General features: G+C 42.7%; 1 protein-coding gene across 2 annotated transcripts in view; it reads left to right on the top strand.

Moving 5' to 3' along the window:
• Nucleotides 1-12,639, top strand: part of Cdkl5 (cyclin dependent kinase like 5) — a 209,579-nt gene that overhangs the window by 165,577 nt on the left and 31,363 nt on the right. For both annotated transcript variants that reach the window (XM_057759435.1, XM_057759436.1), the window contains exons 12-14: nt 5,328-6,294; nt 9,741-9,842; nt 10,112-10,217. In XM_057759435.1, coding sequence (XP_057615418.1) covers nt 5,328-6,294; nt 9,741-9,842; nt 10,112-10,217 — 1,175 coding nt within the window. The remainder of the gene's footprint in view (nt 1-5,327; nt 6,295-9,740; nt 9,843-10,111; nt 10,218-12,639) is intronic.

Here is a 12,639-nt window from a genome sequence, read left to right on the forward strand (position 1 = left end):
AGGCTGTTTCCTAATTTTCTGAGAAATCGCCACACTGACATCCAAAGGGGCTGTACCAGCTTGCACTTCCACCAGCAATGCAGGAGTGTTCCCTTTACCCCACATCCTCTCCAGCATAAGTTGTCATCAGTGTTTTTGATCTTGGCCATTCTTACAGGTGTAAGATGGAATCTCAGAGTTGTGTTGATTTGCATTTCTCTGATGACTAAGGATGTTGACCATTTCCTTAAGTGTCTTTCAGCCATTTTGGATTCCTCTGTTGAGAGTTCTCTGTTTAGGTCTGTACTCCATTTTTTATTGGATTATTTGTTCTTTTGATAACCAATTTCTTGAGTTCTTTGTATATTTTGGAGATCAGCCCTCTGTTGCGGGGTTAGTGAAGACCTTTTCCCATTTTGTAGGCTGCCATTTTGTGTTGTTGACCATGTCCTTTGCTTTACAGAAGCTTTTCAGTTTCAGGAGATCCCATTTATTAATTGTTTCTCTCAGTGTCTGTGCTGCTGGGGTTATATTTAGGAAGTGGTTTCCTCTGCCAATGTGTTCAAGTGTACTTCCCACTTTCTTTTCTATAAGGTTCAGTGTGGCGGGCTTTATGTTGAGGTCTTTGATCCAGAAGAAATCAAATCCAATGAAGCTTTTAAAACTTGAGTATTAGCCCCTCACACACATGCAAATTTTCCTACTGTATATGGAAAATTATTCTTAATAGAGTGGAATTTTGAAAGATCAAACCCCAGCACTTTGAGGCCTGGGAGGAGTCCATCAGTTAGGAGAAGCGTTGGTCCTGAGTTCGCACTCCTAAGCTGTGCAGGTGGAACTGTTGTAGAGCTCTTTACACGTTGGGACAGTGGCTTGTTCTAGCACAGCTTTCAGCTGTTCTTAGGTGGTCTGTTTACTGTTCCTACCCTCAGGATTTTGCTATACTAAACCCCGAAGTAACTGTCAGCATTTGGTTGCTCCATTGCACTTGACTGATTAACATTATTCTCTGGGATCATGCCTGGCTTGGTTTGTGGCTTTTAGTCTGCCTTCTACTTGAATTGACACAGGACTTTACTGAATTACATGTACAAAGAAAATTATCCCAATGATGTAAAGTTTGGTAGACCAGTGATAAATTGTGAGTGGTACTGTACTCATCAGTGGTATAATCTGGAGTCTGAAAGGAAGCCTGGTGCAGGAGAATTGTCAGTATTCTGTCAATCATGTTTTAAATAAACGCTGATTGGTTAGACACAGTTAGACAGGAAGTATAGGTGGGTCCACCAGACAGGAAGTAGAGGCGGGGTGATGAGAACAGGAGAATGCTAGGAAGAAGGAAGCCCATTCCTCCCAATCTAGCCCAGACCACTGAAGAAGCAACATGTGACTTATCCTTGCTCTGAAAGGTACCACGCCGCGTGGCTAGCATAGATAAGAACAATGGGTTGATATAAGCTACAAGAGCTAGCCTTGAACTTGTAGCTATCCTTCGGCCTCCTAAGTGCTGGAGTTATATGTTTGTATCACCATGCCCAGATATTTTTGCTTTTAAACTTATTTTAAGTAAACACATTAACTGTCTGTTCATTTATCTAGTCTGCCAACCATTTGAGAGTGATTTATAGCCAGACAGTAGTGCACACATGTAATTCCAGCCCTCTGCAAGTGGAAGCAGGAGAATCGTGAATCCAAGGCCAGCCTCGAGCAGTTTGTGGCTAATGTAGACAACGCGCGCAGCCCCTGCCTCTAAAACAAACAAGTGACTGAGTGATTTATACATTAAATCTTTTTTAAGTGGCTGCCAGTTTAAAACAGATTCTTTGCAGTTGTGTGTCGATGAGATCTATGGAATTTTCAAAGCTACTTTTTATTGCTGTGCTTTGACAGAGCTCCAATGTGAAGATAATATGGTGCCCTTTCTACATAGAAATGACCATATATCTAAAGCTCAATGGCTTCCAATTAATCTTGACATGGAAACATGCAGGGTAGCTGTTTATTTATGATGCATCTGGATCTTTGACAACCATTTCTGCCTTCCCTTTACAGCTTCCTTTCTCTTATATTGTTGTGAATGTGTGTAAGATCACATGTAGACTTGCGTAGTAGTAATTCTAAGGGTTCGAGCAGCTCTAACAGATTTCTTTCCTGTTCTTCATCCCTTCCTGGTCCTGTTTTGAAGTTAAAACACTTCTGCCATTGCTATATCCACTCCTGAAGGAGAAGGGAGAAACTATGATTCCAGGGAGAGCTAGAGTTTGGCACAAGGAGCCCTGTGGAAGGTCTGAACTGGGACCTGAGTCAGGGTGCCTGGCCAGAAAGAAACAGGAATGTCTGCCTCCATCCCCAGCCTCCCATCTCCCTTTTCCTGTGATTCTTCCTTCCTCTGCTCAGCCCTGCCAGGAGATAGCCAGTTAGGACCCGAGGGACCTGATCTCCAGTGCTATGCTCTTGAAGCTAGGACTGAGTAAAGAAGTGGAAAATAGTCAACACACTTACTCAGACCTATCTCTGGATAAGACATCTATCATAATTGAGGTTTTGAAAACTTACTGAGATATTTTGGTTACTAGGATGTAAGTAATCAGGCAACTCTGGTAGTTTAAACCCTGATTGATGGAGGAAGGTCATTTGTCAATAAACAAACTGCCTTGGCCCATTTGATAGGCTACCCCTTAGGTGGGTGGAGTAAACAGAATAGAATGCTGGGAGGAAGAGGAAGTGAGCTCAGACTCGACAGCTGTGCTCTCAGGAGCAGACGCCATGCTCCCCTCTCCCCGGCAGATGCGATAAAGCTCCGACCCAGGATGGACGTAGGCTAGAATCTTCCCGGTAAGCGCACCTTGGGGTGCTACATACATGAACAGAAATGGGCCAAGCAGTGTTTAAAAGAATAGAGTTTGTGTGTCTTTATTTTGGGGCATAAGCTAGCCAGGCAACCATGAGCCGGGCTGTGGGAAGAGGCCCACAGCCCCTACTACACCTGATGCCTTTAGGGAACATACTAACTGGTTGCTGTTGTTGGATGGAGTATTCTGCTGAGCCATTATAACCTCCAAGCAGGTGGAGCTCAGAAAAAGGCTGTTGTCTGTCTACAAGCAGGGCTATTATCTTGTCAGAGTTAGCCATAATACACCCTAGTTCCACTCTGTCTTAGAGCACACTGTCTAGAGCCTGGCACCTTCACAATGTCTTTACACAGGTAACCAATATGAAAGAGAAGGGACAGCCGGACTAGAGAGATGGCTCAGCTGTTAAGGGCTAGACTCAAAGTAAAAGGCAAAATTTGTTCCTTAGCCAATTAATGAAATGCCCACTAATCATCTAGATATGGCACAGATGCATCATCCAATAAGACTTTCCTTTTGACTGCTACAAAAAGAACTTATCCTTTATTCCAATACTAGAGCCTCTCTGTCCCAGAGCTTGCCTAAGGCACTTTTTGTAATGTATCTCAGTACCCCCCCATTTCTTTCTTTCTACCCCCATACTGTGTTTGTTTGTGTGTGTATGTGCGTGCGTGAGAGAGAGAGAGAGAGAGAGAGAGAGAGAGAGAGAGAGAGAGAGAGAGAGAGAGAAATTCCTTGACCCTGCCTGTAATCAGTCTTGTGGGCATCTTTTATGGCACTGCACTTTATTGATCTGAAAATAGGTTCTGTACACATTTAACAGAAAATAAAACTTAACTTTCCTTTGTAATTCCTTTCTAAATTGGGGGAAATAAGAAGACATAGTTTTGTGGGTTGCTATTCCTATAAAATAGCAACAGCCCAAAAGAACCTTTCTTCCAATTAGTGTCTGATAGGGAAAAAAAAATTCTTCCAAATCAGTCCATCTTCACCAGTAGCAACACTTGTAACATTTTCTGAATTCACAGTAAAAATAATTGGAATTGTGTAAAGCATTCCTAACTTTGGAACCTGTCTCAAGCCCGCAAGCTCATCCTTTGATTAGCTATAATAGAACAAGCTGCCTTGTAGAATGTCAATCTCGGCTTTCAAACAGAGGACAAGGGTTCTCTCTGGGTGACTCTTTGTATATATTACACTAGGTAGGAAATGAAGCTTCGAGTCCTAAAGAAGGGCTCAGTCACTTTGGAATAATGAAGTGTGAAATGAAGAAGAGACTAAATTGTGTCTTTTACCAAGCAATTAGCACTTAAGACCCTGTGTTCCAGTATAGGATTCGTGTTTAGTTTACACAGAGATATCTAAACAGTTACTGATGCATTTCTGTGAAATGTACAAGGAGTCATCTCAAGAGCCCCAAGTAATTGCCACTTCTCTAAAACATAAACACAGATCATCGTGTTTTCCAACAAACCTCACTAGTCAGTTCACATTTCTTTCAGAGTGTCATCTTTTCTTCTAAATCATTAGAATTCCCATTCACTGACTCTACAGGCTAGATGAGATGCTAGTGTGTGTGTGTGTGTGTGTGTGTGTGTGTGTATGTGTAGGGACTGTGAGTGTGCATCTGACACAGCCTACAGGTTTTACAAACAAAATGAAGCTCAAGGAACACAGTAACCTTCAAGTCTGAGTGTTGCCTTCTGCCCTTCAAGCGGATGAAAGACTTTTCAGCAGTCTGCTCGCTGTCTTATTCTTACTAACTGTACTGTACCAGACAGTCATAGCCAAAGCATATTTTAGCTGACTCTTTCTCAGTGACTGTGTTGGCAGCCAGCAAGTTAGACAAACATTTAAGGATGCCAAAACACCGTCATAGGAAGTGCTTTATTGTTGAGTGACTTAGTATGAGAAACTTGCTTGTTATTGATAGAGACATATTTGAGAGGGTTAGTGATTGTAGTCATTTTTTGCCTCTTTAGAAAAATTCTTCTTGTACAATCTCTCTCTCTCTCTCACACACACACACAGTATTTTTTGATCAAAATGTTCCTATTACCATCTCATCCTCTTACTTCTTTCAACAAATCTCCTCCTCCCAAGTCCCTGTCTGACTTTCATGCCAGAGAGTCAGGTGTGTGTGCCCCGCCTACTGCATTTGATTAGGGATGCCTTCATGAACATGGTAAGGGGTTGCTAGCTGGAGTGGGAGCAATGCACCAGCGCCTCCACCACCAAAGACTGTGACTCCCATCTCTCTTCACCCTCTCTGGGCGAAGATTACAGGGCAACAGCCACGTCAGATCCAGAAAGCAGCTCTCCTTCCCATCCTCCAGCCTTTAACTTCTTTCCTTCCTTCACAACGATCCTGAGCCTTTGGGCATTTTTAGAACGTTCTCTTCTGATTTACTGTTCGCTTGCTTATTTGTTCTCAACATTATGCTCTGTCTGCCCCCACTGAAGGAAAATGATCTCCCTCTTTTGTTTTGAATATAGAAACCAATCCAGCAAGGGTGCTGCTTTGCAGACTCACCACAGATCCAACAGCAAGGACATTCAGAACCTGGGTGTGGGTCTGCCACGGGCTGATGAAGGCCTTCCGGCAAATGAAAGCTTCCTGAATGGAAACCTTGCTGGAGCTACTCTCAGCCCAATGCATACCAAGACCTACCAAGCAAGCACCCAGCCTGGGTCTTCCAGCAAAGATCTCACAAACAACAACATACCACACCTTCTTAGCCCAAAAGAAGCCAAGTCCAAAACAGAGTTTGACTTCAGTATCGACCCAAAGCCTTCAGAAGGTCCAGGCACTAAGTACCTTAAGTCCAACAGCAGATCTCAACAGAACAGGCACTCGTTCATGGAAAGCTCCCAGAGCAAAGCCGGGACGCTGCAGCCTAGTGAGAAGCAAAGTCGGCACAGCTATATCGACACCATTCCCCAGTCCTCCAGGAGTCCATCTTACAGAACGAAGGCCAAAAGCCATGGGGCGTTGAGTGACTCCAAGTCTGTGAGCAACCTTTCAGAAGCCAGAGCCCAAATCACAGAGACTAATACCAGTAGATACTTCCCATCCAGTTGCTTGGATTTGAACTCTCCCACCAGCCCAACCCCCACCAGGCACAGTGACACGAGAACTTTGCTCAGCCCTTCCACTAGAAATAACCGAAACGAGGGCACTCTGGACTCACGCCGAACTACTACCAGACACTCAAAAACCATGGAAGAGTTGAAGCTGCCTGAACACATGGACAGCAGCCATTCACATTCCCTGTCTGCGCCTCATGAGTCATTTTCTTACGGGCTAGGCTATACCAGCCCCTTCTCCTCTCAGCAGCGCCCCCACAGGCACTCCATGTACGTGACCCGGGACAAAGTACGAGCTAAAGGCCTTGAAGGAAGCCTGAGCATAGGGCAAGGCATGGCGGCCAGAGCAAACAGCTTGCAGCTCTTATCACCCCAGGTACCTCTTTCATCTCTCTGGTGGCTTATCTTGGGAAAGTGTTACCAGGAATATTTATAAGGTTGTTATACAGTTTTTCCTACTACAGTCAGCCCTGCTTTCATTGGGACAGTGAATGAAAGCAATTTTTAGATCATTCTATTAAAAAAAATAATAATTTAGTTGTGTGTAGTGGCACATACAACAGCACATTCCAGCACTTGGGAACTTGGAGACATAGGCAGGTGGATCTTTTTGAGTTTGAGGCTAGCCTGGTCTACATAGTGAGTCCCAAGCCAGCCAGAGCTATACAGTGAAACCCTGTCTCAAAAATAATAGTTATTATTTAAATGTTTAAATCAGTTGTTGAGTGCTCAAGACATCTCAAGTTTGGTTTTAGTAATCTATTTTTTTAATGTTCCTTTGTGACCTGTTTTGCTGACAGATCATTTTTATTGAAATTAGAAATATGGATTAGCTTTTAGTTATTTCAACTTTGGAGGGGGATTTTTCTCTAATCTTTCTAAACCACATTTGTTTAAACATTTTTACTAATACCAAGTGTCTTAACTGAATTTTAAATTTATCTTAAGTTAGATAAATTAAACTTCAGGCTAGGGTAAATGATAATTCCCCAGGCTTTTGGAGTTTTAAAAGAGTTTTTAAATTATGTATGTGTGTCTGTCTGTGTCTGGGTATGTGCACATAATTGCAGGTACCTATAGAGGCCAGGGGTGTCACACTCCTTTGGACCTGGAGTTAGAGGAAGTTGTGGGCTGCTTGTCATGGGTCCTAGGATCCAAACTCAGTTCCTTTGTAAGGGCAGTTCATGCTCTTAATTGCTGAGCCATCTCTCTGACTCCTTGTTTTTTTAATTATGTATTTTTCCGTTATTGTGTATATGTATATGACATAGGGCAAGGAATGTATGTATGACATGCCTGTGAAAGCCACAGGATAACTCTGCAGCTGCTTCTCTCCAACCATTTTTATGAGGGTTCTAGGTCTCTAACTCAGGTCATTGGGTTTGCATGACAAGCATTTGTCCTGCTAAATTATGAAATCACAAAGGCCTACATTAATAGAGCACGGGCTATGAATAGGCATAGAAACAGGGAGAAATCACTGAGCAGGAACAGTTGGAAATGGCTTCAGTGCAGCTAACAACCTGCCCTGTGTAGACAGTCAAAGGGCTGAGGAGTGAAGCTGAGCTGAGCACCACAGGAAGCCCTGATTGGAAAGATGAGATTAAAGTGCCCCTGTCATTTTGAAGTATATTAAATGACAGGGGACATTTGGCAATAGATGATTTGTTCTAACACTGTAAAGTGTCATTACAGTAGCCATGCAGAAGTGTGCTCGTGTAGCAAAAGAAAGATGGAAGCAATTCTGTCCATCCAGTCTGGGCCCTGTTGGAGGCTCCCGGGAGAGGAAGAATTCTGAGCAGATACTTCTGAGGAGGTTGAGATTTCCATTTAGGAAAGAAAGCTTTAGTAACAGGAAAGAGGATTGACAGGAGGGAAAATATTCCAAGACTTGGTGCTGCATGGATCCCAACTGGCTTCACAATGTTGGAATGAACATGTAAGAGTTGAACAATTCTCACATGAGGTGGGGAGAGCATTCAGGCTTGGGTGCCAGTATGGAAGCAGAGTGGATCTCAAGGGCTGTGCAAAAGTGGACACAACAGGACTTGTCCACCGCAGTGCTGAAGGAAGCCTTCAGGGTTTCTTTCCTAGGAGCTCTGGTTCAGAGTTGGAACAGGGATTTATAAGCTCCTTAATCCAACATTTTTCCTCTCAGATGAGGCTCACAGTAGGTGGGTGAGCTGCCCAACTTTCCCTAACTCAAAGTAGAGCTGGGATTCTGAGGCCGTCTCCAGGTCCCCAAGTATAAAATGTTGGCAGGTTGGCCTGGTGCCCGGTTAAGGGTGGGCAGGAGGTAAATATTTGCAGAAGCTTTAAATGGAGTGAAGAGGATGGACAAAGAGGCCTTGAGGGCTCACTGTAGAGATAAGAGTACCTGGAGTGTCAAGAAAGATCTCTAGGACCTGGCCACTGCCCATAGAATGGAGCTGGAGGTTAAAAACAAGCTAATTGTGTTGGCGTCAAGGCAAGTGTCAAACAGAAGAGGAAAACAAAAGGCGGTCTCCCTTGGAAAAATGAACAAATGACTGGCTCGCTGAGAGTTCGGCGAAAGAATTTCTGTGAACATAGTGGTCATAGGCTAATTATAAGCAATTGCTGCGACTTAGCACAGCTCCAGCTGTTACTTACGTCCTGTTCAGGAGGTGCTATGCCAAGCCTTAAGAAAGGCCACAATTAAAGGCTAGAAGGTGGCCAGAAGGCTTGAAAGGTAACAAGGGTGCTGAGTAAATCATGGCATTCATTCTCATGTAAAGTACTATAGCCACTTTCAAAAGCAAGAGGACCCTCACTGAGTTTAGTTTAAAAGTAAATAACTCATTCCCTTAAAAAAAATCTTTCTCTGGGCCTTTGTCAACAGTACAGGTGGCAAAGTAGAAAGAAGAAAGGCTGCTGTACCAAATGAATTTCTTTCCAGAATTCTCTAAATATGGTGGTGGGAAGGAAGGGGAAGAAATACCTATCTTATTTCAGTTTTTAACTTAAAATATTTTTATGTACATCATCTCGACTTGAGATACTTTTTGTGCATAATATATAGATGCCAAATGCATCTAACTCCTTCTAATTGTGTTCCTTAATCCTCCCACCCCAGGGTGGAAAATGTGCTGTATTTTCTTTCCCCTTGGACACTGTTAAGGACCCGCTGCTGTGCTGGGGTTGTGACTCACCTACTTGAGAGGGCTGTAGCTAGTGGGAGCATCTCTAGAGATAGGCACCATCATGATCCTTCCTAAGAAATGCATTGAACAGGTGAGCTGATGTCCTGGGGAAGACGAAGGAGCAGGAAGCACCGTAGACTGTGGGAATTAGGGACTCTTAAGATAAAAAATCATTACGGGGGATTATTCTTTTCCTTTTTTGCATTCACAAAGCATTTCCTTTCGTCTGTATCTACTGTGTTAGTCTCCTAGGAAAATAGTTTTGCCTCTGCATCTTCCCTTTTGGAGAACTCTGTCTAAAATCTATAAAAGCAATTTTAGACTGACTGATAGAATCTCTAAGCATAATGCTGCTTAGAGCTGTAACTGTCGAGATAGAAAGGTGATTTCTCTTGTTGTTTTAAATAATTAATTGAACTATTTTCAGACTAATGGATTCCTTACTTGCCATAACTTTAATGAGAATCTCACTTTCTATCTGTTGGCCTTATTTTACATTCATCAGGTACTTTACTATTTTATGGGATGAGTTATGTTGAAGCCACCCCATGATCTTTATTTTAGCTGGTTAAGGTCCTCACTATATTAAATGATGACCATGATGAGTTTTCATCCCTAGGAGTAGGAAGTTTCTATAAATCTCCTTCTATTTGCCTTGCAGCCTGGAGAACAGCTCCCTCCAGAGATGACTGTGACGAGACCTTCTGTTAAAGAGTCCTCCAGAGAAGGCACCACTTCATTCCATGCCCGTCAGAAGTCTGAGGTCTGAGCTCTAGAGTTGCTACATCTTAGAAAGTTCTATAAGGGCCATTCACTCAGCAGCATGACAGCCTAGCTTTGAAACTTTATCTGTACCCAATTTCCCATAAATAAGTTGAACTGACTTAGAAAGTAAGTAGTTTTCTCCATGCCATAAGCCCAAGTTTTCCTTCAAAATGATCATAAAAAAATATTAGACACTGGCTAGACTGTTCCAAGCAGCACCGTCATCAAGCCATGGTTTAACTTTTATAAGCTTGTTTCCTCCCTCAGGGTGGAGTGTACCATGACCCCCACTCTGATGATGGCGCAGCTCCCAAGGAAAGTCGGCATTTGTACAATGATCCTGTCCCAAGGAGAGTCGGTAGCTTCTATAGAGGTAAGCCACCCCACCATATTTACTAGAATCTTCCTCTATTTTCTGCTGAATACACCCCTTTCCTTGTCCACCACTGTATTTTCATTGCCCCAGTGGACTTCAGATCAATAGTATATTCTTGTTTTGTTTTGTTTGTTTGTTTGTTTCTGTGTCAGTCCTGGCTGTCCTGGAACTCACTTTTTGGGAACTCACTTCCAGGCTGGCCTTGAACTCATAGAGATCCACCCACCTCTGCCTCTGCAGTGCTGGGGATTAAAGGGTAAACGTGTGAGCCACCACCACCCAGCCAGACCAACAGCAGTCTTGCCTGTGTAGCCTCCATGTAACCAGATGCCTTTGTTACTGGTCTCACTATCTTCATCCAGTGTCTTGTCTCTTCTGTCTGAGCCCCTGACTAGTCTCTGTCTCCATGCAGCCATCCAAACAGTTCTCAGAAGATATTGACCAGACCGATTCATTCATGTGACATTTACCCATGTCCCTTTGTGCCCAGCACAATTTGGCCACCCATCTGCATAGTGTGGCTACATGTAGATGATAGTGATGAACACAGCTCAGCGCTAAAGCTCTAAACTTACACAAAACATGAGAATTTTTAAAATTACATGTATTTATTTTGTGACTGGGGGCACTTATGCCATGGTATAACTGTGGAGGTCAGAGGTCAGAGGACAACTTGTAGAACTCAGTTTTTTTTTTTCACCATGTAGGTCCTGGGATCAATCTCAGGCTACTACTTTGTAGACCTGGATTAGCCTAGAACTATATATGTAGACCAGACTGGCTTTATACTCAAAGAGATGCGCTTGTCTCTGCCTCCTGAATATTGCGTGTAAAGGTGTATGCCAACATATACCCAGTTTGAGATCTTTAAAAATAATTTGATGGTGCATTTCTAGAGTGTAAATTTTATAGACAATGTGATAGTGTAAATTTTATAGACGATAATGTGATACTGTAATGCCAGAAATTTGAACATGCCTAGAACATGTTAGTAGATAAAACAGAGAAAAAATATCTACCCTCATTCTCACTTTTATAAAAGAAATCACCAGTAAGTGTAATAATTCTATAGAGCAGTCAGATAATGGCAGTACAGGAGAAAGAAATAGATCAGGAACCCATTGCCCTCACTACCCCAAAACTGTGTCCCAATACCTTAGCTTCTATTGATAGCAAAGTAAAATCTGAATTCCCTGAGATGACATTCCAGGCGGTTTATGGTCACATCCTTGTTGTCCACTCTAGCTGCTACCCATCTACTGCCACACACAAGTTCCCATTCATACCTGGATTTCTCATGCCCTGAAACACACTACTGTTTTACTAGAGCCAGTGTTCTTTCTAGTTTCTTTATGATCCCTTCCACTGTGACAGACTTCCCTGTCCCTACTCCAGAAGGATTTCTTCTCTGTTCAATTATGGCCCCTTGTCTATGTCTGCGATACAATGCAAACCACATCGTACTTGTTTTCTGTGTTTCTCGGCAAGGTTCTGAACCTCTCAAATATTCTGGACTCTCAGGATGGAGGTGGAGATCAGTGATTGAGTGCTTGCCTAGTGTGTGTGAAGCCCTGGGTTTGATCCCCAGATGGAGGGGAGCAGGAAAGGAAAGCTGGAGGCATGGACTGCCTCACACAGTTTCATAAATATTTATTAATTGATTTAAAGAACAGAATTCAAGAATATTTACATAGCTTTAAAACTATACTTTGTTGTTGAACAGATGGCTAAGACAGGTGTTTTTGAGGTGCTGTGTATTTAGGAGACAGTTAATAGAAAAAGGCAACCCCTTTGGGGTGTAACCATGTAATGATAATGTACTAAATATTTGAGTATCCCGGTGCCTTGGTGGAGAAATGGACAGGAGGCTCAGCTGTTCAAAGCCTGCAAGACTCACCACAGCCTTGACTTTTAAGTCCACATTCCCTGACTTCCTGCTCCTTCTGTTGTTTTCTATAAAGAGCTGGGGAAGTTCAGAAATTAGGGTCGGGGACACAGACAGTTGTTTGGTTGTTAAAATTAGGAATCTGAGCTGAATGAATACACAGAAGTGTTACTAGGAATACATGTGTATTGAATGATTGGGCTGCTATGGTCCCTCCCATCTCTACCTTTGGAAAAGCACAAAGCATCAAATATGCTTCTTAATGACTGCCCCATTCCATGACGACTTTATAATCTTATAAGGCTAAACTTTTAATTCAGATTAAAGTTAATTAAAAAATTTTTGTCTTGTACATGAGTAAGAATATCGTCAGTGTAAATTTTTTTCTTATAAAATGTCCCATACTTTGTTATTTCTACAAATGATTAGGGAAAATAGCCTTCTTTGTGGGGGAGGGTCTAACAATGTAGACCAGGTTGGCCTCCAGCTGACTTCTCTCTCTATGTTTCAAGTGCTGGAATTATAGGTGTGTGC

The sequence above is a fragment of the Chionomys nivalis genome, chromosome X, assembly GCF_950005125.1.
Source record: "Chionomys nivalis chromosome X, mChiNiv1.1, whole genome shotgun sequence".
NCBI classification, from domain to species: Eukaryota; Metazoa; Chordata; class Mammalia; order Rodentia; family Cricetidae; genus Chionomys; species Chionomys nivalis.